The sequence below is a fragment of the Macaca thibetana genome, chromosome 9 (genome assembly GCF_024542745.1).
Source record: "Macaca thibetana thibetana isolate TM-01 chromosome 9, ASM2454274v1, whole genome shotgun sequence".
Classification (NCBI taxonomy): Eukaryota; Metazoa; Chordata; class Mammalia; order Primates; family Cercopithecidae; genus Macaca; species Macaca thibetana.
Genome location: NC_065586.1, coordinates 98588150 through 98615075, shown reverse-complemented (window position 1 = coordinate 98615075; position 26926 = coordinate 98588150). Strand labels below are relative to the sequence as shown.

At 49.0% G+C, this 26926-nt stretch overlaps 3 protein-coding genes across 12 annotated transcripts in view; 2 read left to right on the top strand and 1 right to left on the bottom strand.

Moving 5' to 3' along the window:
* Nucleotides 1-1648, bottom strand: part of SUFU (SUFU negative regulator of hedgehog signaling) — a 133318-nt gene extending 131670 nt beyond the window's left edge. For all 5 annotated transcript variants that reach the window (XM_050804147.1, XM_050804149.1, XM_050804151.1 and 2 more), the window contains exon 1: nt 1293-1648. In XM_050804147.1, the coding sequence (XP_050660104.1) occupies nt 1293-1474 (182 nt within the window). In that variant the 5' untranslated portion in view covers nt 1475-1648. The remainder of the gene's footprint in view (nt 1-1292) is intronic.
* The window catches only part of CUEDC2 (CUE domain containing 2), a 335540-nt gene that overhangs the window by 254372 nt on the left and 54242 nt on the right, over nt 1-26926 (top strand). The window lies entirely within an intron of this gene.
* On the top strand, nt 1429-26531 carry ACTR1A (actin related protein 1A). Its single transcript, XM_050804167.1, has 12 exons — nt 1429-1432; nt 2960-3035; nt 14859-14923; nt 16602-16677; nt 17459-17584; nt 20002-20126; nt 21356-21572; nt 22624-22716; nt 23562-23736; nt 23839-23900; nt 24566-24606; nt 24779-26531. The coding sequence occupies exons 2-12, from the start codon at nt 2988-2990 to the stop codon at nt 24879-24881; spliced, it is 1131 nt and encodes a 376-aa protein (XP_050660124.1). The 5' UTR covers nt 1429-1432; nt 2960-2987; the 3' UTR covers nt 24882-26531.

Below are 26926 nucleotides of genomic sequence, written 5' to 3'. Positions count from 1 at the left end.
CAGCTGGCCTCAGCCCTGCACAGCCTACTGAAATCCATGTCCAGGGGAAGTAACAGGTTTTCACCAAGAGGGAGACTCAGTTCTAAAAGGAGAGGTAACCAGCAAAGATGTCCACTTGCCCCTTCAGGTCTACCCTTTGGCTACACCCCAAGCAGCTGCCGAACATCTTTCAGGACTCACTGAAGATCATCTAACACAATGCCTGCATGAATGTAGTCCTGGACAGTTTCAACCAGTATCTGTTTTTGGTCCAGCAAGACCATGAGGACAGGTTCTTTTCCAGAGTCCCCAGAACATCTGTTTTGCCCAAATGCTGCAGGAAGAAACAGGTTGCAAACAGGAATGGGAAATTAGAAAAGACCATTCCTACCCTAAAGCTACTTGAGGGTTACTCTCAGCTCCCCGGAGAAACTGCAGGCCATGGTCAAGAAGCTCCTCTTTATGTCCCACTGCACAATTCCTCCCTGCTGGAGTCCCAGGGTCTCCATCATCTATTTCCAAATGGAGGTGGGAAGCTGTGGTCCCTTTCAATCCTAAACCAAACCATGGTTCTCTCTACCTAATGTCCTAAAGCAAAGCCGCTGCAGAGCTAGGAGGAAGCTCTGCACGGAGAAAGAGAACAGTGCAGAGTAAGCAAGAAGTTTATCAGGAAGAGCTGCTCCGTCAAACTTCAAAAGCAAAAGCTTTACCCTGATACGACGTCTGAGCTCATCGGGAAGGTATCAAAAGGAGACCTCCTCCTCATCTCTCCACAAGCACCAGGCCCTCATCTTTGGCCCTCCTACCTCCAACAGGAGAGCCCCGGGCCCCCCGAACCGCCCCCCGCCCGCCATCCTATGCAGTCTCTTGCCCTCTGAGCTTCTCCGGCCTCGCTCCTCCAAAACCCTCTCAAATGCTCCCCAGGCTCCGCCTCGCCTCTCCCATCCCACTTCTGCCGCCCCCGCTTGGCTTCCCCTCGCCCACTAATGACCCCCTACAGGCGCCCCCTCTTTTCACCACGTTTACAGTTCTCTCGCTCATGCCGTTCCCCTCTCTGCTCCTACACACACCCCTAGTCCTCACTCTATTCTCCTAAACCCGGTTAACCCTTCACTACCCACAGGCTCCGTTAACCCCTTTGTCCCCATTCCCAACTTGAGCCTTAACTCCTTCCCTCGCAGCAGGAAGCCCTCCTTCCAAGTGCTTTAACCGTTCTCTACCCCTCCTCCCAGCCTCCCACAAATTACTTCGCCCTCGGCGCTTTAACCCTTCCCAGCCCGCGCCTGTCCGTCTCCCCGCGGCCCAGAGCATACCAGTACTTGACGATAGCGGTAACCTGGAGCGGGTTCGGCTGGTCAGGGTAAAGGCGGCGGCACTCTCCGTAGATGGCGTGCAGTCCCGGGGGAAAGAGAGAAGCGAAGGCTGGAGGGGCAGTCGGGCCAGGGGCCGGGGGTGCGGTGGGGCCGGGGGCGCCGCTAGGCCGCAGCTCCGCCATCGGGGCGCGTAGGGCAGGCCCTGGGAGAACTGGAGAGGGCAAACGAGGGGGAGAGCACTGACGGGCCAGCGGGCGGACTCGGTGGGTGAGACTCCCCGAGGCGATGGGGGCTGCAGCGAGGTCCAGCTCCGCGCCTGCGCACGGCGCACTGTCCGCCCAGGCTGTCGCCGCCGCGGAGTCTGCCAGAGGGTGCCTCGGGGCGGCGGGGCGCTCAGGAAGGCGGGGCGCCGGCGCGCCCTATCCAAGCACCCATTGGCTAGTGTCTGTGCTAGTCACAGGCAGAGACGGCGTGACTTGACAATAGGCCCCTCCCCCCCCGTGTTGGGAGTGTCCCAAGGCTCTTGGTCTCCCCCTAGTGTTAGGAGGAACCCAAGTTTAGAGATGCTGAGCACCCTCTGAGGTGCTAGGGTCCCACGAAAGCACCAAGAAGTGCGCCAACAAAGGATTTGTTACTGTTTTGCTGACGCGCTGCTAACTAGGATTTAAACATAAATCTGACAATGGATTGATTCATTAATCCATGGGGCGTTAATATTAATAGATTATAATAAATCTAATATTTTCTAGGGCTATTGACAAAAAGGTTCCTGCAATTTGAAGGGGGCTGGGGAAGAACATAATCCAAAGAAAAAAATGCACTGGGCTCATTTGAAAGCAGTGACACATAACCTCTCTTCACCTCCACTTTCTCAACCGTCAATGCCAATTCTAGCTCCTCATGAAAATTAAAGAGATACTAGAGCAGTTCCTGAAACCCTTAGATGATGTTTTAATGACCAAAAGATTACCTATACCAGTAGTTCCAATTGCCAATCCTCGGATCAATGTTAGCCTGTTATAAAGTTTACACCTATGCAGAAAAAAAGAAAACCCAAAAAGCAACAACAATGTACAGGTTTTTTCCTTAAAGCTAATTTTATGCAATTTAAATTGTTTTCCTATGTTGTAGGAATATGTCCTGTCGCGTACGTGTGTTAACATTTCCTTTTCGTTAGAGTGTGAGGTGCTAGGAGATGTTTATTAGTCTTATAGACCCAAATAAAAGCATGAGAACCTTATATTGTCTAAGGGAACGTTGTGGGGAGTGGCAGGACTGATCTGCAAAATCCAAACATCCATGAATTACGACCAATCCAAACCGAACTACAGACAAGTACTCAAGAAGACTATACGCCTCAGTATGCACTGCGAACTCCTTCAAAGGGACTACAGATCCAGGCATGCAACATGACCATCAACCTGTGTCTCTGGCTGTTTAATCTAGGGAGACCACAAATCCCAGGGTACTGTGCATTGGAAATACGACTCCCAGTCTTAAATTAGGCGGGCAACAAAGCAACCTAGAGAGCTAACCCAGGCGCAAAGCATGCTGGGGATTGTAGTTTTTCAGAGGGGAGGTAGGGCCGCTCCCTCGCCTCCCTGAGCCGGCGGCTAGACTGCGCATGCGTGTCAGTGGCGCTAGCGGCGGACCCGGCTAGGCAGTTCCTTCCCCAGAAGGAGAGATTCCTCTGCCATGGAGTCCTACGATGTGATCGCCAACCAGCCTGTCGTGATCGACAACGTGAGTTGCGTCTTTCCCATTTGTAAGGGGACTTGGGCTCTCCTCCTAGAAAGGATCGCTTCCCGGGGTTCAGCCTGAGCCGCCGGCTCTTTGTCACTGGCCCGGCCTGTCAGGCGCGTTCAGCCACCGCCGCCTCCTTCCTCCCCTTATCATATAGGCCGAAGGCAAGGCGGCCAGCCAGCAAAAGTGGGATGGAGAACTCTGGAGTGGATAGAGGAAAGAGATAGTCCAAGCCGGTCCTTGGGCCCTTGGCTCTAGGGGCCTTAACCGCTGTGTGAGAGCCTGTTGCCCGCCCTCTCACCCTTTTCCGATCGCCCTATTGGCTGCTCTGGCTGTCCATCTTGGCCAGTGATCCCGCCTCTGGGCCTTGCCGGATGAGGCTAGGCCTCTGCGGTGATTGGCTCGCGCCCCTGCCGTTCTTCCTGGCCGCCATATTGTTTCCCCTCTTGAAGGGGCGGGGCAGTGCTCCAGGGCTGTGGGGATTGGCTTCCGGAACTCTGGGTGGTGGGGCCTAAAGGCGAGGGCCCGCCCGCGGGTGGAGAAAGGCTAAGTTTTCCTTCGGTCTCAGCAGGCGGGGAGGCTTGGTAGTGTGGATCTGGGTGGGGCCCGAGAATCTGGTGCCAGAAACTACTGTAGGATGTCAGCTATTACTGTGATTATAAATTACAAAGTTGATAAAGGTCGAGAAGAAAGGAGAGTGACAAAGCAAGCAGAGAGGTTGTCTTCCTCTTCGGAACGCCTAGTTCTTAGGGGAAAAAAATTACCAAACTTAATATTTGCCTGGCGCTGTAGCGCTTTCAGGGCGTTTTCACATACATTCGAGTTGGATCCTCACAAAAACTGGACGCATAGTTTAAAAGGAACTTTGATCCTCGTGTTACCGATGAGAAAACTGAAGCGCAAAGACGTAACGTGAGACCAAGGTCACATAGCAGAGGTGCCCTAAATCCAGTACTTTATCCGTCATCCCTTTTGCCAGCATCACCATGCAGAAGCATCAATAGTGACCAATAGAAAGAATCTAAATACTGCTCTTATTTTGGGGGGAAAGGAGAAAATTGTAAAACGACTGCATTTCTGCCTTCGATTCAAAGCTTTGATCCCACAGATTGATACCTTTCTGTGCCCCTGTAGGTCCCTCCATTGCAGTAAAACTATCCGTTCCCTCTGTCGTAAGCTGACTGTCAGATTCTCTTTGTTGATTCAGCTCTTGGGACCTTAGGCATATTACAGTGTTCTCGTTTAAGCTTCAGCTCTGTTAGGTAGATAGGAATTACTATCCCCAGTGTATGCAAGGATGTTAAATAACAGATTTCAAACCATCCAGCTTAGGAATTGAGCCAGTCATCAGACAGATCCAGTTCCAAGTTGCTCGCTTTTTCCAAGATATTTTTGTTATTTTCGTTAAATTTTCCTTCTCTTCAGGGGTATTTTGTTTTTATTATTTTGTTATTATTCCTCCTGGAAAGGGTCAGGATTGAGCTCAATGAGACACCTTTCTTTCTTTCTTTCTTTCTTTCTTTCTTTCTTTCTTTCTTTCTTTCTCTCTCTCTCTCTCTCTCTCTCTTCTTTCTTTCTTTCCCTCTTTTTTTGGAGACAGGGTCTCGCTCTGTTGCTGAGTCTGAAATGCAGTGGTGCGATCACAGCTCACTGCAGCCTCAACCTCCTGGGCTGAAGTGATCCTCCCGCTTCAGCCTCCCGAGTATCTGGGGCTGCAGGCACGCGCCACCACCCCTGGCTAATTTTTGTATTTTTTGCAGGAAGGGTTTCACCATGTTGGCCAGGCTGGTCTCAAATTCCTGGGCTGTTGCGATTCTCCCACCTTGGCCTCCCAAAGTGCTGGGATTACAGGCCTGAGCCACCGTGCCTGGCAGAGACACCTCTTTTTTTTGGTGTGGGGGGGTGGGTGGAGGGAACAGGATCTCGCTTTGTTACCCAGGTTGGAGTGCAATGATGCGATCTCAGCTCACTGCATCCTCCGCCTCCTGTTTCAAGAGATTCTCCAGCTTAGACTCCCAAGTAACTGGGATTACAGATGTGCACCACCACGGCTGGCTAATTTTTGTATTTTTAGTAGAGACGGGGTTTCACCATGTTGGCCAGACTTGTCCCAAACTCCTGACCTCAAATGATCCACCCGCCTCGGCCTCCCAAAGTGCTGGGATTACAGGCATGAGCCACTGTACCCAACCCAGATACCTAATTTTTTAGAGGATTCTTTTTGTCTCCCTCGCTAGACTATTAAATCCTTGTGGAAAAGGATGATATTCCCCCACAGGTTTAGTGGTGTTGGAAAAGAAAAAATTTAAGAAAGATGATATTTCTTTAGTCTCACTTCACCCACTTCTCTCCATACACACACAGTACCTAGGGTCTGGCACCTCTGTGTGCTCAATAAATGTTTTTTCATTGAATTGATGGGTGATTGGATGAATGACTTAATATCTCTATCAAAGTAACAAAGATATTCCTAAATAAAGAAAAGATGGGGAGTTTTCTCTAGTTAGTTACTGCAGATAATTGAGTAGGACTTTTTGTTCTTGATGTTGATTTTCAGAGAGCACTATGATTTCTGTCTTTAGCCAGGCTCTTTGTGCTTCTTCTGCCTTTTTCTTAGCTGTAAAAAGGAAAAATATATAGAAATTCAATTTCCTGTTTTCATCAGCAATGCAGAAGGAACAACCTGTCCATCCCACCAGCTCCTTTGCTTCCTGAATTACTAGGCAGGAGTTCCATCTCCAACAATTTTCTTTAATATCACTTACACTAATGCTTCTTAGTTTTTTTCTTTCTCTTTCCTGGTAGTATGTTTGGAAATGCATTACAGCAGTGATGCATTTTTAGTTTCAAGATTTAAAGAATCGACTTGTCTTTTTTTTTTTTTCCCCTCTGGGAAAACATGTCCTTTATTATGCCAATAATTCTGCCAAAAGGTGAAGTAGGAGAAACTTAAGTCATTTTCCTATTAGTATTTGCTGAATATCTGCCACATTTTTAGATTTGGGGTCTCGGGTAGTTCTTGCTATTTGACATTTTTGGGGGTCATTTTGTTTTTATTATTTTCAAGATGGTAGATGTATAGGACACATTATTTGAAATATCTGAGACAACTTATTATATATAATGAGAATAATGTGTCACTAGCCATGTTAACTCCATAGCTTAACATGTTGCTACACTTTATTTATGAGCTAAGAAGAGTGTAATCAAAAGAATGCAGGAGAGAGAAAGCAGGGAAAGAACCCCATTAGGTTCACAGCCTTTCCCAATCATAAGACAATTGTGACCACTCCTTTCATCTTACTCTGGCATCAAGTCATTGCATCAGAATTTAATGAGGAAAATGGAGGAGCAGGTAGGTGTGTGCTTTAATGACAACAATAAAGTGATAGGTATTTTTTTTAAATCACCCAAGAAGCTTTATGATGATAGGTTTTTTTTGGGGTTTTTTTTTTTTTTTTTTTTTTTTTTTTTTTGAGACGGTGTCTCGCCAGCCTGGGAGTGCACCCAGGCTCGAGTGCAGTGGCCGGATTTCCGCTCACTGCAACCTCCACCTCCCGGGTTCACGCCATTCTCTTGCCTCAGCCTCCTGAGTAGCTGGGACTACAGGCGCCCACCACCTCGCCCGGCTAGTTTTTTGTATTTTTTAGTAGAGACGGGGTTTCACCGTGTTAGCCAGGATGGTCTCGATCTCCTGACCTCGTGATCCGCCTATCTCAGCCTCCCAAAGTTCTGGGATTACAGGCATGAGCCACCACGCCCGGCCGATGATAGGTATTTTTTAAACCTAAATATAAGTTATTTCTTCCCAAAGACATACCATAGAGAATAGGGTAAGATAAGAGCAGCTCCTAGGCCACATTTTGAGGACTACACTTTGATCAGAATACCATGTTTATTCTGAAACTCAAATCTTTGAAAGATCCAGGCCAAATGTGGTGGCTCACTCCTGTAATTCCAGCATTTTGGAAAGCCAAGGCTGGAAGATCGTTTGAGCCCAGGAATTGGAGACCAGCCTGGGCAACACAGTCAGACTTCATCTCTACTTAAAAAAAAAAAAATAATAATAAGCCAGGCTTGCTTGATGGCATGCCCTTGTAGGAGGCTGAGATGGGAGGATCACTTGAGCCCAGGAGTTTGAGGCTGCAGTGAGCTCGTGCACCTCACTCCAGCCTATTTTAAAAAACAAACAACCTCTAAGTTTACAGTTTTGCCTAAACCTAAAATGGATCAACATTCTTGTCAAACTTAAAACTGTCTTTGTGACTATATGGACCTAAATGCAGGATTTTCAGAAGTTCAACAATAAGCTAAGCATTTGTTTGTTTTGCTTTGGATGTTGTGCTGCTTCAGCCCCCTTAAAAAAAAAGACAAAAAAAAGAACAGAGAGACACTTTAAACATACAGAAAAATTCTGTGTGGTATATAACAAGCACCCAGGTAGCATGTGTCTACTACTCAGATTTAATAAATATTGACATGCTGCCATATTTCCTTCAGTATTTTTTTTGCTTTAGTGTTCCCATCCACCTTCATGTTTTAAGGAAATAAAACATTACAGATATAATTGAAGACTCTTTGTACACTTCCACAACCCTATCTTTTTTTTTTTTTTTTTTTTTTTTTTTGAGACAAGGTCTCACTCTGTTGCGCAGGTTGGAGTTCAGTGGCACAATCAAAGCTCACTGCAGCCTCAACTTGCCAAACTTAAGCAATCCTCCCACCTCAGCCTCCCAAGTAGCTGGGACTACAGCCATGTACCACCTGCTCGGCCTTTTTTTTTTTTTTTTTTTTTTTAATTTGTAGAAATGGGGTCTCCCTATGTTGCCCAGGATGATCTAGAACTCCTGGGCTGAAGCAGTCCTCCCACGTCAGCTTCCCAAAGTGCTGGGATTACAGGCATAAGCCACTGTGCCTGGCAACCCTATCCTTTCTCTCTATTTTACAAATAACCCCCAAAACAACCATCATCATAAAATTGTCCTCCTTTTATACTCAGGAAGATAAGTCAGGAGAAAATTTTTTTTTAGAAATGAGGTCTCACTCTATCACCAAGGCTAGAGTGCAGTGCTGCAGTCCTAGCTCACTGCAGCCTCAAACTCCTGAGCTCAAGCAAACCTCCTGCCTCAGCCTCCCAAGTAGCTGGGAGTACAGGAGGAGCAAGCCACCATGCCTAGATCCATCCATGATTTTATGTACATATGCATTTAAGTTAGGCAGGGGAGTGTGCTGTTTGTGTTTTGAAAGTTTACTTAAGTGCTATCATCTTACTGTTACCTCTTTTTATTATAGCAATTTCAGACATACAAAAGGAGAAGGAATAGTGTAAGGAACATCCATATATCCCATCACCTAGCTGTAACAGTTATCAAACTCTTGGCCAATCTTTTCAACTACATTCCTGCCCATTTCCCTCTCCCACATTCTTTTTTTTTTTTTTTTCTGAGATGAAGTCACTGTGTCGCCCAGGCTAGAGTGCAGTGATGCTCACCACAACTCCACCTCCCGGGCTCAAGCTATTCTCCTGCTTCAGCCTCCTGAGTAGCTGAGTAGCACGCACCATCATGCCCAGCTAATTTTTGTATTTTTAGTAGAGACGGGGTTTTGCCATGTTGGCCAGGCTGGTCTTGAACTCCTGGCCTCAAAGGATCCACCCGCCTCAGCCTCCCAAAGTGCTGGGATTATAGGTGTGAGCCACCATGCCCAGCCCCACACTCATTTAAAAACATAATCAATATGCTATTATCATGCCTAATTAGATTAACAAGAACCCCTTAATCTTATTAGTTATCTAGTCAATGTTCAGATTTCACTAATTGTCTCAAAAGAAATTTTTTTTTTTATAATTTGTCATCATCTTTTCTGATCCTACTAATGCTGATTCACTTAAGTTTTTAGGGACATTAGAATTAGCTGAGGAAATGAAGTCAATGTATTTATCTAACACTGTCACTTGCACTGTGATATTCAGGTTGTTGGTTGTACAGCTTCAGCAGGAATCCATCCCTAGCTTGACAGAAAAGGTGAAAAAGAGGTGACTTATAAAGATATTTTCACTGTTCAATTACATGTATTTTGCAAGCCAAGGATGTGTTTCACACTGAGCTAAGTCCTCTGAGGGTAAAAAAGAAATCAGATACTATGTGGAAGAAGAAATGTCACCAGTTAGTGGCTGGAAATGCCTAGAATAGGGATCTCAAACTCAATGCCTGCAGAGGCCAAGCAGGAATGGAAATATACTCAAAAGAGAAAAGAGAGAATAGCCTGAAAGGCACCTCTTCCAGACTGGGAAATCTGAAAGGTGCATTGAATTGAGCATTGCCTGACCAAAGTGTTAACTGCTTCTCATTTCTATCCAATTGTCCCCATGCAGGAATATGGACCTAGTGTTGCCAGATAGTCTGATTTTTAAAAATTTGTGTATTTATCGAAGTCAGGAGATCGAGACCATCCTGGCTAACACGGTGAAACCCCGTCTCTACTAAAAATACGAAAAAAATTAGCCAGGCGTGGTGGTGGGCGCCTGCAGTCCCAGCTACTCGGGAGGCTGAGGCAGGAGAATGGCATGAACTGGGGAGGCAGAGCTTGCAGTGAGCCAAGATCACTCCACTGCACTCCAGCCTGGGCGACAGAGCGAGACTCTGTCTCAAAATAAATAAATAAATAAATTGTATTTATTATTTTATTTTTATTATTTTTATTTTATTTTTTGAGACGGAGGTTCTCTCTGTCACCCAGGCTAAATTGCAGTGGTACAATCTCGGCTCACTACAACCTCCCCCACGTGGGTTCAAGAGATTCTCCTGCCTCAGCCTCTGAGTAGCTGGGACTACAGGCGCATGCCACCATGCCCAGCTAATTTTTCCAGAGGGAGTCTCGCACTGTCGCCCAGGCTGGAGTGCAGTGGCGCAATCTTGGCTCACTGCAAGCTCCGCCTCCTGGGTTCACGCCATTCTCCTGCCTCAGCCTCCCGAGTAGCTGGGACTACAGGCGCCCACCACCTTGACTGGCTAATTTTTTGTTTTTTAGTGGAGACGGGGTTTCACCGTGTTAGCCAGAATGGTCTCAGTCTCCTGACCTCGTGATCCACCCGCCTCGGCCTTCCAAAGTGCTGGGATTACAGGTGTGAGCCACTGCGCCTGGCTTTTTTTTTTTTTTTAATTTTTTTTTTTTTTTTTTTGAGACGGAGTCTCGCTCTGTCGCCCAGGCTGGAGTGCAGTGGCCGGATCTCAGCTCACTGCAAGCTCCGCCTCCCGGGTTCACGCCATTCTCCTGCCTCAGCCTCCCGAGTAGCTGGGACTACAGGCGCCCACCACCTCGCCCGGCTAGTTTTTTGTATTTTTTTAGTAGAGACGGGGTTTCACCGTGTTAGCCAGGATGGTCTCGATCTCCCGACCTCGTGATCCGCCTGTCTCGGCCTCCCAAAGTGCTGGGATTACAGGCTTGAGCCACCGCGCCCGGCCGCGCCTGGCCTTATTTTAATTTTTTTGTATATATTTTTTGAGGCAGAGGCTCACGCTATCGCCCAGTCTGGAGTGCAGTGGTGAGATCATGGCTCACTGCAACCTTGACCTCTTGGGCTCAGTCTCCCAAGTAGCAGGGACCATGGACCCGCACCACCACGCCCGAGTAATTTTTAAATATTTTGTAGGCCAGGTATGGTGGCACATGCCTGTAATCCTAGAACTTTGGGAGGCCAAGGCGGGTGGATCACTTGAGATCAGGAGTTCGAGACCAGCCTGGCCAACACGGTGAAACCCTGTCTACACTGAAAATACAAAACTTAGCCGGGCTTGGGGGTGCATTCCTGTAATCCCAGCTACTCGGGAGGCTGAGACAGGAGAATCGCTTGAATCCAGGAGGCGGAGGTTGCAGTGAGCCGAGATTATGCCACTGCAGTCTAGCCTGGGTGACAGAGCCAGACTCCATCTCAAAACAAAAAATTAAATTAAATTAAAATAAATATTTTGTAGAGACGGGGTTTTGCCATGTTGCCCAGGCTGGTCTCTCGAACTCTTGGCCTCAAGCAACCCTCCCTCATCTGCCTTCCAAAGTGATGGGGTGACAGACGTGGGCCACTGTACCCAGCCATACTTTTTGTTTGGTTGGTTGGTTGGTTGGTTGGTTTTGAGACGGGGTCTTACTCTGTCATCCAGGCTGGAGTGCAGCAGTGCAATTACAGCTTGCTGCAGCCTTGACCTCCCAGACTCAAGTGATCCTCCGACCTCAGCCTCCTGAGTAGCTGGGACCACAGGCACGTAACCACCATGCCCAGCTAATTTTTGTATTTTTTGTAGAGACAGGGTTTCGCCATGTTGTGCAGGCTGGTCTTGACATCATGGGCTCAGGCAATCTTCCTAGGCAAAATCACCATGCCTGGCCTTTTGGTATTTTTTGTAGTGATGGGGTTTCTCCATTTTGGCCAGGCTGCTCTCAAACTCCTGATCTCAAAGTGATCTGCTCGCCTCAGCCTTCCTAAGTGCTTGGATTATAGGCATGAGTCACCACACCCAGCTGAGACTACTCAAGAAGCCTCTACCAGGCATGTTCATTTGGCCTTGCCAGAGTGAATAACAAAGACAATGGCAGCTTATTTGCCAGGTACACAGTTCCTAGTTGTAAATACTCTTAAAGAAATGGACATAACCCTTTTGTATGCTCTTTAGCAGAATTTGTATGGCTTGAGCAGAATCGAGGCAGCTCAGCTGCTCCTCATTCTCCACTGATTCTTCACCCTATGACTGACCTGGCAGGCCTGCTTTGGGGCTGCAAGGACACGCTGGGTCTGGTTCCACCTTGTGCATCACTCCCAGTGCTGCTTTCCCCTTTCCTGAACCACCTCTGCCTGGGGCTTCTGTCATTTCAGCTGGTCATTCAGGTTCCATACTTTAGGTTCTATCTGCCAGTCATTTGCACTTGATTTTAATTTTACTCAGCCAGCATCCGTTGAGTACCCAGCAAATGCCAGATACTGCCGAAATGTACTTTACCCTTAAGGAACTTCGACTGAAAAGAGACGAAAGTGGAAACCTTACATTGTAATAGAAAGCAGAATGAAGTGCATGCCACCTCATGGTGCAGGTAATGGCAGTTTGCTGTAAAATAATAGGAAGATTCATTCCAATTGGGGATTTTTCTTCAGGAGGAAGGCGGTGATATTTGAACTGGGCCTTTTATACTCTGCTAGGAAGGACAGAGAAGAAAAAATGAATCTGACTTCATAATCTGCCTATTTACCCAGACTCTAGTCCTTTTGCTAGTAAACTAAAAATCAAATACCCAGGAAAATCATCTCTTAAAAATATCCAGGGTCTGAAGGACAGATCTCATCCTCTCTTGTTTTTAACCTCTGCCAGGAGACCCAATTAGTCTGTTGGCATCACCACACCCAGATGAAGGCAGTGAGCAATCATTGGAAGCCTGAGCAAACAAGTTCTAGGAGTTCCCTTCTTGCTTGTCCGTGCCTTGCTCTCAGAGCCCTTGGGTTTGTAGGCAAGTTCCCCCTCCTTCCCAGTCTTTCAGCTCACTTGACAGCTGCACCTTTTCCAGGCTCCTTGTTGTACTGCCCAGACCAATGAGTTTGCACATTGTCTTCTGTTTTCACTCTCTTCTGTTGGCAAAGGTTCCTGCTCCCTTAGAGTACTGGCTGCCCTCCTCTCCTCTCATAGCACTTTCTCTGCCCTTCAACCACTTCTTTTTTTCTTTTTTTTTTTTTTTTTTTTTTTTTTTTTTTTTTTTTTTGAGATGGAGTCTCACTCTGTCTCGCTGGCTGGAATGCAGTGGTGCGATCTTGGCTCACTGCAACCTCCACCTCCCGGGTTCAAGTGATTCTCCTGCCTCAGCCTCCCTGAGTAGCTGCGATTACAGACGTGTAGCACCACACCCGGCTAATTTTTGTATTTGTAGTAGAGACAGTGTTTCACCACGTTGTCCAGGCTGGTCTTGAACTCCCTGGCCTCATGTGATCTGCCCCACTTCGGCCTCCCACAGTGCTGGGATTACAGGCGTGAGCCACCATGCCCGGCTTCCTTTAACCACTTGCTTCCTTCACCAACCTCTGTCTTGCCAGAGGCAGGCACCAGATGGCCAGTCTCATTCCCCCTCTTCCTGCAGAAGAGTGGGAATAAGAGAAACAAGGAGGGAAGCAGGCATGTTGCTGGGAAGCCTTTGGTGCAGATAACCTTGGCTACTTAGCGTCTCCTGGTATGTTCAATGCTTGCAGAGTGGGGTCAGGAAATACCACACTCCACCCCAGGAGAGTGGTCAACAGGCAGCAGGAAAAGGCTTGCCCCAGCTACAGGTGCAGCTGCAAACCATGTTGGGTTAGAAAGGCGAGGATATCAGGTGTGGTGGTAGAAGAGTTAAGAAGAGGAGGCCGGGTGTGGTGGCATGCCTGTAATCCCAGCACTTTGGGAGGCCGAGGCAGGAGGATCACAAGGTCAGGAGTTTGAGACCAGCCTGACCAACATGGTGAAACCCCGTCTCCACTAAAAATACAAAAATTAGCCGGGCATGGTGGCATGCACCTGTAATCCCAGCTACTCAGGAGGCTGAGGCAGGAGAAACGCTTGAACCCAGCCGGCAGAGGTTGCAGTGAGCCGAGATTGTGCCACCGCACTCCAGCCTGGGTGACAGACCGAGACTCTGTCTCAAAAAAAAAAAAAAACACGGAAGAGGACAGGGTGTATCTACAAGCAATATTAAGCCTTGACATCTGTCCTGCACAGGGTTGGTCTCTGTGTCTAGTCAATGTTTACATTGATTGGGCCCTGGGTGGTACCTGAGATGCTGGGAGAACTTAGATTCTTTTCTGGACAGCTCACTCAACATACCAAGTATTGGAGCAGCAGGACTGTGGTTCTCTTCTCAGACGAGGCTTTTCTTTACCATCAGGAGACCAAGGAGTAAAAGGAAAGCATAGTTACAAACAAAACAACAACAAAAATCTCCCAAAGCATAGTGCTGTGCCCCTGCAATAAGAACCAGACAGCACGTGTTCCATGGGAGTCCGTTTCAAGCATGACAGTGCTCATGGTGGTGTCTGTCACAGAGGCCCTGGGAGAGTTCAGGCCTGAGCCAGGAATGTAGGTTAAAAGCGCCCCTCGTTGGTGTAACAAGGAGTCACGTGCTTTTCCCACCTTAAGTTCCTGAACTTGGCTCCTTTGATGCTTCTAGGTACTTTCTTCTTTCCCCAGGTTTTCTATCTTTTTCTTCCCTTTATTACTAGTATTTTTAATTCCCAAAGCAAAACATGTTCAATGTAGAAAAGTCAGAGACTACAGAAAAATCACACAATATGGTTTAGTATACAGTGAGAATCCTCCTCGCTATCCTATTTCTACTTCCCTTTTTTTGGTGTGCATTCACTTTTTTCTAGGTTCAAATAAATGTATATATTATATACAAATATTAGGGTTTTTTTTGGGGGGTTTTTTTTTCCCTGTGAGACAGAGTCTCACTCTGTCACCCAGGCTGGAGTGCAGTGGCACAATCTTGGCTCACTGGAACCTCTGCCTCCCAGGTTCAAGCGATTCTCCCACCTGAGCCTCCCAAGTAGCTGGAACTACAGGTGCATGCCAACACACCCGGCTAATTTTTGTATTTTTACTAGAGACAGGGTTTCACCACGGTGGCTAGGCTGGTCTCAAACTCCTGACCTCAAGTGATCCGCCTACCTCTGCCTCCCAAAGTGTTGAGATTACAACTGTGAACCACTGCGCCTGGCCACTTTCTTTTCTTAAATAAAAATCGCACCATATAATGTATTTTTCCTCTTTTATTTGTGATAGTTCTGACTCCTCATTCTCTCTCCTCTTTCCTCAGGGATCCGGTGTGATTAAAGCTGGTTTTGCTGGTGATCAGATCCCCAAATACTGCTTTCCAAACTAGTAAGTCATTCTGTAGCTTAGACGTTTTGGAGGTTCATCAGCTTTGTTATAGGTCCAGCCTTATGAGGGAGAGGAGCTGGGTTTGGAGTCAATAAAGGAAAACAGTTGTCTACATGGTACAATTTGAGAGGCACAGATCAGAGGCCTCTTTTTAAAAATGCAATTTTATCTGTTGCTAAAAAATTTTATCATTGGTAACTCATTGCTTTGGATGATTGCCTCTTGGTGGAGCCCTCCTTTTAAAATTCTCCTATCACCCAGGCTGGGGATTAACATTTAACCCATCTACCATCTTTTTTTTTGAGATGGAGTCTCGCTCTGTTGCCCAGGCTGGAGTGCAGTGGCACAATCTCGGCTCACTGCAAGCTCCGCCTCCTGGGTTCACGCCGTTCTCCTGCCCCAGCCTCCCGAGTAGCTGGAACTGCAGGTGCCCGCCACCATGCCTGGCTAATTTTTTTGTATTTTTAGTAGAGATGGGATTTCACCGTGTTAGCCAGGATGGTCTTAATCTCCTGACCTTGTGATCTGCCTACCTCAGCCTCCCAAAGTGCTGGGATTACAGCCCTTCTACCATCTTAATGAGGAGTTCTCAGAACTTTCCTCCTAAGGGAGAGAGACTGCAGGCAGGAGAAGAACACAGAGGCTTACAGGAAGGGCTTAAAGGGGGAGGGAAAGGAAGAGGCTATCTGTCCGATCTGAAGCATCACAGTTTTTTTTTGTTTTTTGAGACAGAGTCTCATTCTGTAGCCCAGGCTGGAGTGCAGTGGCGCGATCTCGGCTCACTGCAACTTCTGCCTTGTAGGTTCAAGTGATTCTCGTGCCTCAGCCTCCCAAGTAGCTGGGATTACAGGCATGTGCCATCACTCCCAGCTAATGTTGCCCAGGCTGGTCTCAAACTCTTTTTTTTTTTTTTTTTTTTTTTTTTTTTTTTGGAGATGGAGTCTCACTCTGTCGCCCAGGCTGAAGTGCAGTGGCACAATCTTGGCTCACTGCAAGCTCCGACTCCCGGGTTCACACCATTCTTCTGCCTCAACCGACTCCCGCCACTGCACCCTGCTAATTTTTTGTATTTTTAGTTGAGACAGGGTTTCACCGTGTTAGCCAGGATGGTCTCGATCTCCTGACCTCATGATCCGCCTGCCTCAGCCTCCCAAAGTGCTGGGATTACAGGCATGAGCCACCACACCCGGCCGGTCTCAAACTCTTGACCTCAAATGATCCACCTGCCTTGGCCTCCCAAAGTGCTGGGATTATATGTGTGAGCAACCGAGCCCAGCCCAGCATCACAGTTTTACATAGAGATCCTGGGAAGGGGACTAAAGACACTAAAATGTTTTGAGTTAATCACTCCTTTAGAAATTCTCATTTCCTCATCTTTCTTGGTCTGTACATACACTGGAGAAAGAAAAGAACTAAAGGTATTGAATACTCTAAAAATGTGTTTTCATAATTTATAATAAATATAAAATATGAAATAATATATAAATAATATAATACATGTTCATTTTAGAAATTGTGGAAAATACAGAAAAGTATAAAGAAGAAAATCAAAATCAACTGTGACCTCACTCCTGGAAGATAATCTCAGTAGAATTTGAGTGTGTGTGTACATCCATACATCTTTCCTGTATTCTGTCATGAAATGAAAAATGATGGTCCTCTTCACTATCTTTCCTAGTGTCGGCCGACCCAAGCATGTTCGTGTCATGGCAGGAGCCCTTGAAGGTGACATCTTCATTGGTCCCAAAGCCGAGGTAATTCCCAGGCCTACAGAAAAAGCCTCAAGCCAGCAGAGGACCTTCATTATTCACCACATGGAACGTGTCCCAACATTTGGACACAACCAGAAGTAAAAGGGGCAACTTTCTCTTAAAATCTCCCTTTTGATTCTCTCATCCTAGGTCTAGTGGTTTATTTTTCCCAGGAATAGCCTGTGGTCTTGGAGAAGAAATACCTGGGACCTCACTTTGGGAAACACTGAGACCAGTCTAGAAAACAGGGCTGTTGTCTTCTGCATTCTGTCACTGCCTTGTCAGTGATCAAATTGTTAGTTATTTTTTTCACAAACAATATTCAGTGGGGAGATCCTGGCTGGGGTACCCTAGGGATGAGTTAATTCATACAGCTTTGGCAGAGCCCTCATGCAGCCTCTCGTAAGCAGAACAGCAGAATCGCTGTTGCCATCCTTGGCTTCAAGTACTGAGGCCCAGAGGTGGGAGCCAGGAGATTGTGTCCTGGAACCAGGCACTGAGGAAGGTGCCTTCTGCCACTTGCCCTAGAGGCACCTGAGGGGCCATGGAAATGCAGAAGCCCCCTGCTTTGCCGGCTTCTCGGGAATGAGGGCAGTTTGCAGCAAACAGTATATAGACCTGGAGAATGAGTGCCTACCCTTAGCCCTGGGCAAGGACAGCAGGGTGGGAGCTCAGGAAGCTAAGGCTTCTTTGCGAGGGATTCAGCTTGCACTGCTCAGTCTTGGGAGAGCAGCGTCCTGGGCAGAGCCTGACTGCAGCTGCAAGTCCTGTTCTCTTTTCCCAGGAGCACCGAGGGCTGCTCTCAATCCGCTATCCCATGGAGCATGGCATCGTCAAGGACTGGAACGACATGGAACGCATCTGGCAATATGTCTATTCTAAGGACCAGCTGCAGACTTTCTCAGAGGAGGTGAGGATCCTGTGTGTAGGGCACTCCTGTAGGGTATGCAAAGCTGTATGAAACTCCTACCCTAAGAGATGATGAGGAGGATGATGATCACTGCCAAGAGTACTGGAGCCATTTGCTTTTCAGGCATATTCAGATTTAATCTTTTTTCTTTTTTTTTTTTTTTTTTTTAGATGGAGTCTTGCTCTGTCTTCCAGGCTGGAGTGCAGTGGCGCGATCTCCGCTCACTGCAAGCTCCGTCGCCTCCCAGGTTCACGCCAGTCTCCTGCCTCAGCCTCCTGAGAAGCTGGGACTACAGGCGCCCGCCACCTCGCCTGGCTAATTTTTTGTATTTTTAGTAGAGAGGGAGCTTCACCATGTTCGCCAGGATGGTCTTGATCTCCTGACCTCGTGCCCGCCTCGGCCTCCCAAAGTACTGGGATTACAGGCATGAGCCACCGCGCCCGGCCAGATTTAATCTTAACACCATTCCTATGAGATATAGGTAGTATTATCTCATTTTACAAACAAGGGAACAAATTCAGAAGAGCCAAGTTGTATTTCCAAGGTCACCTAGTGAACAAAGGGTAGAGATGGGATTCAAACCTATGTCTTTTAGAATTCAGAGCCTGTGCTCATTAACTTCTTTTGCCCAGACTGGAGTGCAATAGCTCACTGTAGCCTCGACTTCCTGGGCTCAAGTAATCCTCCCATCTCAGCCCCACCCCCCGCACCATGCCCAGCTAATTTGTGTGTGTGTGTGTGTGTGGTGGGGTTTTGCTCTTGTTGCCCAGGCTGGAGTACAACAGCGTGATCTAGGCTCACTGCAACCTCCGCCTCCCGGATTCAAATGATTCTCCTGCTTCAGCCGCCCAAGTAGCTGGGATTACAGCATAAGCCATGGCACCTGGCCAATTTTGTATTTTTTTGTAGAGACAAGGTTTTGCCATGTTGCCCAGGCTGGTCTCGAACTCCTGGGTTCAGGCAATCTGTCCACCTCCACCTCTCAAAATGCTGGGATTACAGGCGTGAGCCACTGTGTACAGCCTGTGCTTGTTAACTTGTGAGGAAGTAACTCTCCATTCAAAAATGCAAAGGGAGGCCAGTCGCTGTGGCTCACACCTATAATCCCAGCACTTTGGGTGGATCTCTTGAGCTCAGGAGTTCGAGACAAACTTGGGCAGCATGGCGAAACACCATCTGTACTAAAAATACGAAAAAATAATAGCCGGGTGTAATCATGCATGCCTGTAGTCCCAACTACTTGGAATGCTGAGGTGGAAGGACTGCTTGATCCTGGGGGTGCTGAGTTTGTAGTAAGCCAAGATCGCACCACTGAACTCCCAGCCTGGTTACAGAGTGAGACCCTGTCTCAAAAAAAAAAAAAAATGCAGAGAGGTGCAGACTAGGTGTATCAATTTCCAGGTGCAGGTGGGATGTTTTCAGTTTTGTTTTTTGTTTGTTTGTTTGTTTGCTTGCTTTTTTGAGACAGAGTTTCACTCTTGTTACCCAGGCTAGAGTACAATGGCACGGTCTTGGCTCACCGCAACATCCGCCTCCTGGGTTCAAGCAATTCTCCTGCCTCAGCCTTCCTGAGTAGCTGGGATTACAGGCATGCACCACCATGCCTGGCTAATTTTGTATTTTTAGTAGAGACGGGGTTTCTCCATGTTGATCAAGCTGGTCTCTCTCGAACTCCCGACCTCAGATGATCTGCCCGCCTCGGCCTCCCAAAGTGCTGGGATTACAGACGTGAGCCACTGTGCCTGGCTGTTTTCAGACAGTTTTTTTTAAAGCAGTGGTCCCTAACCTTTTTGGCACCAGGGACTAGTTTCTTGGAAGACAATTTTTCCATGGGGGTGGGGGCCTGGGGTAGCCAGATGGTTTCGGGATGAAACTGTTCCACCTCTGATAATCAGGCATTCGATTCTCATAAGGAGTGCCCAACCTAGATCCCTCACATGCGCAGTTCACAGTAGGGTTCATACTCCTATGAGAATCTAGTGCCTCTGATGACCTGACAGGAGGTGGAGTTCAGACAGCAGTGCTCACTTACCTGCCACTCACCTGCTGTGCGGCCTAGTTCCTAACAGGTCACAGACTGGTACTGGTCTGCGGCAGGAATTTAGAGTTTCACAAAATCTTCTTGACAGTTGGATATGCAGTAGACACAGGGGCCTGTATAACAATCTTGGAGGACAAAGAGGGGAGTTGGGGGGCACAGCTGAGGACAGAATGAAATTTTAAAGGGGGCATTAACTTGAAAAGTTGAGAAACCTACTTGGGTAGGGATAGGTGACAGGCACAGCTTGCCTTTTTTGGAGGGAGGCTGACAGAAGTCCCCAGGCTCTCAAAACAGCAAGGCAGGGTCTTCTCCCCCAAGACTAATGAAGATGGAAATCTGTCCTTGGCCTCATTGTCTCCCGGGCTCCTTTCACCAGCATCCTGTGCTCCTGACTGAGGCGCCTTTAAACCCACGCAAAAACCGGGAACGAGCTGCCGAAGTTTTCTTCGAGACCTTCAATGTGCCCGCTCTTTTCATCTCCATGCAAGCTGTACTCAGCCTGTGAGTAGCAGCTGGCTAGCCCGGCCCCTGCAGGGAAAGCAGTCCTTTGGCACAGCTGAGGCTGACTCCCCTCTGGGATGGTTCAGAGTAACTTGAGCCCCCTCTGCTAGGGAAAGGTTAAAGATGGTAGGAAAGAGAGAGAGGCTTTTGCTGAAACTGAGCGCTTAGGCTTCGTAGTTGAAAGCAAAGAAGGATATGTGGCTGCTATTAACCATATGCCAGTGTTAGGACTCCTAGTGGGTTTGGTCCCCAAGGCCTTGGCTGGGCCTGCTGAGGCAGCCACATGCTGCAGCAGCTCTTCCCGGAGGCCCCTGTAATGTGTCCGCTTATTATTCAGTACTTACTGTGGCCGGCTGCTCCGCCAGGCTGCTGAGACAACCATGATCCGAATGCCACCACAGTCCTTGTTCCCATCCCCCATGGCTCCTGTCACACTCCTACCCCACCTCATACCAGGATGAGGTCTACGGCAGAGATAATCCATGAGTGACCTACACATGGGATTTATTTGACCCCATTAACAAATCGTGAGCCAGCATTTAAAAATCAAGAGCTGTCCCATCAAAATCTAAATTTTTGGCTTCTCTGAAACAATGGGAAGATCTGGGAATGCCGGGCACACATTCCCACAGGGCAAAAATCAGCTAGAGCTAAAGAGCGGCTGCCACTTGAGATGGGGCTGGCAAACCCACCCTCCCCACAGCGCGCCCATGCTCTGTTGGCCTCCCCGCCCTGAGCAGGGGGTCAGTTGCCTCACTTGCCTTTTTTTGGAAGGAGGCTGACAAAGGTCCCCAGGCTCTCAAACCAGTAAGGCAGGGTCTTCTCCTGCCTTCATTTTTTATGGAAGTGAAAAATATTCTTATTTTTCTTTACTCTTACTTTTCCTGCCTGGCCCCTGTTGGCATTTGAGGGTTTTTGCCTTTTGTCTAGAGAGTTAAAACTGGCCCTAGGCTGGGTCTCTGAAGCAGCTGAAGGCCAGGCCATCTCAGACAGGAAGGCCTGCTCTTCTGGGTGCAGGGAGGGAACTTGGAGAAGCTCAGCTCCTTCCGTTCAGGTATTTCATGGCTTGCTCCAACACCCGGGCTTCCTTAGTACCCAGTCCATTCTACAGCCCCTGGAGAGAGGCAGGCCCAAGCTTTAGTTTAGCTGACATTGAACTCTAAAAAGAAGTGTATTTCTTCCCAGCGTGAGGAGGCAGTGCTGAGTGACGATTTGCCCCTTTGCTTCAGTTATGCCACAGGCAGGACTACAGGCGTGGTGCTGGATTCTGGGGATGGTGTCACCCATGCTGTGCCCATCTATGAGGGCTTTGCCATGCCCCACTCCATCATGCGCATCGACATCGCGGGCCGGGACGTCTCTCGCTTCCTGCGCCTCTACCTGCGTAAGGAGGGCTACGACTTCCACTCATCCTCTGAGTTTGAGATTGTCAAGGCCATAAAAGAAGTAAGTGCTGTCCCCTGGGCCTAGGGATGGAGTGGGGGTTGGGAGCATAGCATCCAAGACCTTGGTCACCTGCCAGTAAAGCCAGGCGAAGCATCTACCTGAGGGTCCCTGGTGAGGCCCTGTTCTTTCCAGCCAGGTCTCCCCCACTTCACACTGACAGATTCGCCTTCCTGACGTGCTGCCATCTTATTGGGGGAAAGAGAGCTGCTTCCATTTCTTCAATTGGGTGATGGCTACATAGAGGCTCAGCATGTTTTTTGTACCTTATATGCAAATTACATAGGGTTTTGTTTTGTTTCGTTTTGTTTTGTTTCTGAGATGGAGTCTCACTCTGTCACCCAGGCTGCAGTGCAATGGTACGATCTCGGCTCACTGTAACCTCCGCCTCCCGGGTTCAAGCAATTCTCCTGCCTCAGCCTCCCGAGTGACTGGGATTACAGGTGCCTGCCACCACACCCCACTAATTTTTGTATTTTTAGCAGAGACGAGGTTTCACCATGTTGATCAGGCTGGTCTCGAACTCCTGACCACAAGTGATCTGCCCGCCTCAGCCTCCCAAAGTACTGAAATTACAGGCATGAGCTACCGTGCCCAGTCCTGGTTTTTTTATTTTTATTTTTTAACATCCTTGAAGAAGTCATAATACATTTAAAACATTTGTCTTTGTAAGTAAAAAGAACCCTCCTGCCACCTGTGGCTATAGGGAAACCTCTGAGCTGAGGAGGACCAGAACCATATGAGTGGTAGAAGGAGAAAGATGCCTGGGCCTGGTCTGAACTTAGGTTGTGGTCTCAGACCTAGGATCCAGAGGCCAAGTTTCCAAGCTTGCCCACCAGGAAGGTGGAGCAGATAAGAACTCGTATGCTAAATGCCACCCAGTGAAGGCCAACAGAGACCTCCCTGCCCCTGCTTCTGGGCAGCAGCTATAGTGACCACTGGGGCCATCACAGTGTGTAGACAGGTTTGTGCAGCAGCACATTCCTCCCCTGGGCCTTTGACCAGGTGTGCACCAGGTTTCCTGCCAGCCTGACTGTCTTGCTTGGTTCTGCAGAGAGCCTGCTACCTATCCATAAACCCCCAGAAGGATGAGACGCTAGAGACAGAGAAGGCTCAGTACTACCTGCCTGATGGCAGCACCATTGAGGTAGGTGGCCTGCCTTCTTTCTTCGGTCCCCTTAGGTCCACAGAAGCTCTGGGCCCAAACAGAATTCCCCATGAAGGTCTGGAGTCTGGCAGGCCAGTCCCTTTACACCAAGTTTGTCCAGCCCCTGGCCCATGGGCTGCATGTGTCCCAGGATGGCTTGCAGTAAGGCCCAACACAAATTGGTAAACTTTCTTAAAACATTATGAGATTTTTTTTTTTTTTTTGCAATTTTTTTTTTTTAGCTCAGCAGCTATCATTAGTGTTAGTGTATTTTATGTGTGACCCAAGACAATTCTTCTTCCATTGTGGCCCAGGGAAGCCAAAAGATTGGACACCCCAGCTTTACACCCTCTGTCTGGAGCAGCAGAGCTCCTGAGCATGAATGGCCCTGTCTCCTGCAGAGGAGGCAGCAGGAACCTTGCTCCCTCCCGCTAGAGGGGAGGAAGCTGCTAAGGGATTGTCCCACATCAGTATGAGATTAGGAAGTGGGATGGTTAGTGCCATCCTTCACCACACCTGGGCGCAGTGTAGGGTGAGTTACCACTCCTTTGAACCCCCATTGCTAGGAAGACGTTTCCATGAGTAAATAAATCCATGAATTGATGCCAAAGACCTCTTGGCTGGAAAATGCCAGAGCAAGAATGAAATATAGGAGCCTCCCCTCACTAGTTTCCAGGAGCCCTATCTTTGTTCCTTTAAGCTCTTAACATGTAGAGTCTGTCTTGAGCCTGGCCTTCATAGCTACCTAGTTACTAAGTGATGTGCAGAGGGGCCTCTTCCATTCCCACTCCCAAAGGGACCTTGGTCCCAGCTCCAACATCTTCAGCTGGTCCTCCTACCTACAGATTGGTCCTTCCCGATTCCGGGCCCCTGAGCTGCTCTTCAGGCCAGATTTAATTGGAGAGGAGAGTGAAGGCATCCACGAGGTCCTGGTGTTCGCCATCCAGAAGTCAGACATGGACCTGCGACGCACGCTTTTCTCCAACATCGTCCTCTCAGGAGGCTCTACCCTGTTCAAAGGTTGGTCTTTTCTCTTGGAGCCCTTGCCCTGGAAGTGTTCGGCTCCTGCTGGCTCCAGGCACCCCGAGAATTGACTTGAAGTTCTCCTCTTTGCCTGTTCAGGTTTTGGTGACAGGCTACTGAGTGAAGTGAAGAAACTAGCTCCAAAAGATGTGAAGATCAGGGTAGGAGCATGGTGGGGCCTGGCCTGGGTGGAATTGGGCTTCCATGGACAGAGTCCCACCTGGTGTAGCTTCCCTCTAGCTTTGCCCAAGCTCTTCAGGCAGCCATGGCTCTACAGGCAGCACCAGGTTCCCAGCCTGTACACTGACCCTGAGGTCTAGGTCTGCCACAGGGAGGCTGAGTTCTCATTCTCCCTCTTCACGCCAAAGGAAGGCAGTTCTAATAGCCAGATGAGGCAGGGTACTAGGTAGAGGGCCCCCTGCATGATCTTTCAGGGAAACTATAATCTTTAGAGGAGACTGACTTAATGTTGCTGTGCTGCCTGCCCAGGTGGCTACCCTGTCACACAGTCTGACACCTTAGTGACAGGTGAAGGGGGTTGGCTGTCTGAGGAGAGTAGGGATCCTAAAGAAAGGAGTACAGTTCCTGCCACGGAGTCTGCTTCTCCCTGGCTGCCCAATAGCCCCAGCTTCCCTGGGACCTGTGGGGACTGGAAACCTGCTTCCCCAGATGAGTGGGAGGCTGGCCACAGTGCCCTCCAGAGAGGCCAGAGCTTCAGGCTTGTGTGAAATGTATCCCCCGCCATGGGCAGAAGGAGAAGCGTTGTAGGGAAAGGGAGTGGGAGGACTGGAAGTCTCAGATTTCTCTTTCCCCGCCCCCTTTGCAGATATCTGCACCTCAGGAGAGACTGTATTCCACGTGGATTGGGTGAGTAGCTCTTCTGGGAGTAAGAACGGAACAGGAAGTGATGGCACCGATAACCCCTCAGCACCCCATCCTTCTAAAGAAAAGCCTCATTTGGTTTGGCCCCAGGGGACTGGTAGGCTCCACACACACCCACTTCTCTCTCACACGGTTCCTCTGGGTTTCCTCCCTCCAGGGGCTCCATCCTTGCCTCCCTGGACACCTTTAAGAAGATGTGGGTCTCCAAGAAGGAATATGAGGAAGACGGTGCCCGATCCATCCACAGAAAAACCTTCTAATGTTGGGACATCATCTTCACCTCTCTCTGAAGTTAACTCCACTTTAAAACTCGCTTTCTTGAGTCGGAGTGTTTGCGAGGAACTGCCTGTGTGTGTGAGTGCGTGTGTGGATATGAGTGTGTGCGCACATGCGAGTGCCGTGTGGCCCAGGGACCCTAGGCCCAGAAAGGACGATGAACTACGCGCGATGGTGACAGCCTGAGGCCTGGGGTTGACCGCTAACTGGCTCCTGACAGGGAAGAGCGCTGGCAAAGGCTGTGCTCCCTCCTCAGGTGGCCTCTGGCTGGCTGTGGGGGACTCCGTTTACTACCACAGGGAGACAGAGGGAGGTAACCTATCCCCTGGGAGACCTTGCTGCTGCCCATCCTTGGCTGGGCTGGCCCCACCCTCACACCCACCCCCAGGGTGCCCTGAGGCCCCAGGCAGCTGCTGCCTCCCCTTGCTGGTCACTCCACTATCGATGCCTCCTGACTGCACACTGAGGACTGGGGCTGGGGTTGAGGTCTGTCTGGTTTTGTTGCCATTTTGGTTTGGGAAGCTAGAAAAGCACCCGAAGAGCTATTACGGAGACTGGATCTAGGAGAGAGCAGGAGGCCCTTGTGTTCACCAGGGAACAGGACCACACCGGCCACTGGAGGAGGGCAGGAGCAGTCCTCCCTCTGAATGGCTGCAGAGTTTATGTTCCCAGCCCAGTCCCCTTTTGGGGACCTTGGGAGAGTTTAAGGCACCTGCTGGTTCCAGGTCCTCGCTTTCCATCCGTTCTTGTTGCAATGCCATCTTCAAACAGTTTTATTTATTGAAGTGTTTGTTCAGTTAGGGGCTGGAGAGAGGGAGCTCGCTTCCTCCTGCCTTGCTACACTAATGTTTACAGCACCTAAGCTTAGCCTCCAGGGTCCCACCTCTCCCAGCTGATGGTGAGCTGACAGTGTCCACAGGTTGCAGGACCATTTGAGATTGGAAGCTACATTCAAAGACACTCCCACCAGGCTCGTTCTCCCTTTTCCTCTTGCTCACTGCCCTGGAATCAACAGGCTGGTTACTGGTTAGATTTTTCTGAAACAGGAGGTAAAATTTTTCTTTGGCAGAGGCCCCTAAGCAAGGGAGGGGTGTTGGAGAGCCAGTGCCCTTAAGACTGGAGAAAGCTGCAATTTACCAAGTTGCCTTTTGCCACTGTAGCTGACCAGGGGACTAGGTTGTAGAGGTGGGAAGGCCCCCTCTGGGCTGATCTTGTGCCATTCTTGACCGTGGACCTGCTTGGTTGAGGGAGAGGGCCAGACCAGAGTGCCAGGAGCTAATGGAGCCAGGCCTGACCCCTAGAAGTGGTCCAAAGGCCTTCAGCCTAGATGGTGCAAAGTTGGTGCCAGCCTGTCTTCACCGGCACCCTCACCTGTGACACCAAGACCCATCCCAATCCCAGACTTCACACAGTATTCTCCCCCACACCATCCTATGACCAAAGGCCCCTGCCAGGTGTGGGCCGCAGCAGCAGGTATGTGTGAAAGCAATGTAGCGCCCCGCGGACTGCAGTGCGCTTAACCAACTCACCTCCCTTCTCTTAGCCCAAGCCTGTCCCTCGCACAGCCTCGCACAAACTACATTGCCTGGTGGGGCCCAGTGTACTGAAATAAAGTCGTTCCGATAGACACATCAGCTGGGCCTGTTATCTGTCTGTCACCAGGGCCAAGTGGGAAGACGAAGAGTAGCAGGCCCTGAATCTGAGGTGGTGACTGGGCCTGATCCATCCTCTAGAGGGCATCGTTGCACCAGCCAGCCTTGTCCAGGACATAGCCCAAGTCCCAGCCTGTCAGTTGGATGCGGAGCAAAGGGTGATCACACCACAGCCTAAGTTCAAAAACAGAAGGAAGGTCCCACTCGTGTGTACACTCTAGCCCATGGGTGAGACTCAACTCCAGATGACAGGAGTGGCTCTCAACATCCCTGAAATCAAAGATTCTCAAAACTGTCACATGAATAAGAAGGCCAGGGACTTGGCCCGGCATGGTGGCTTACACCACGCCTGTAATCCCAGCACTTTGGGAGGCCAA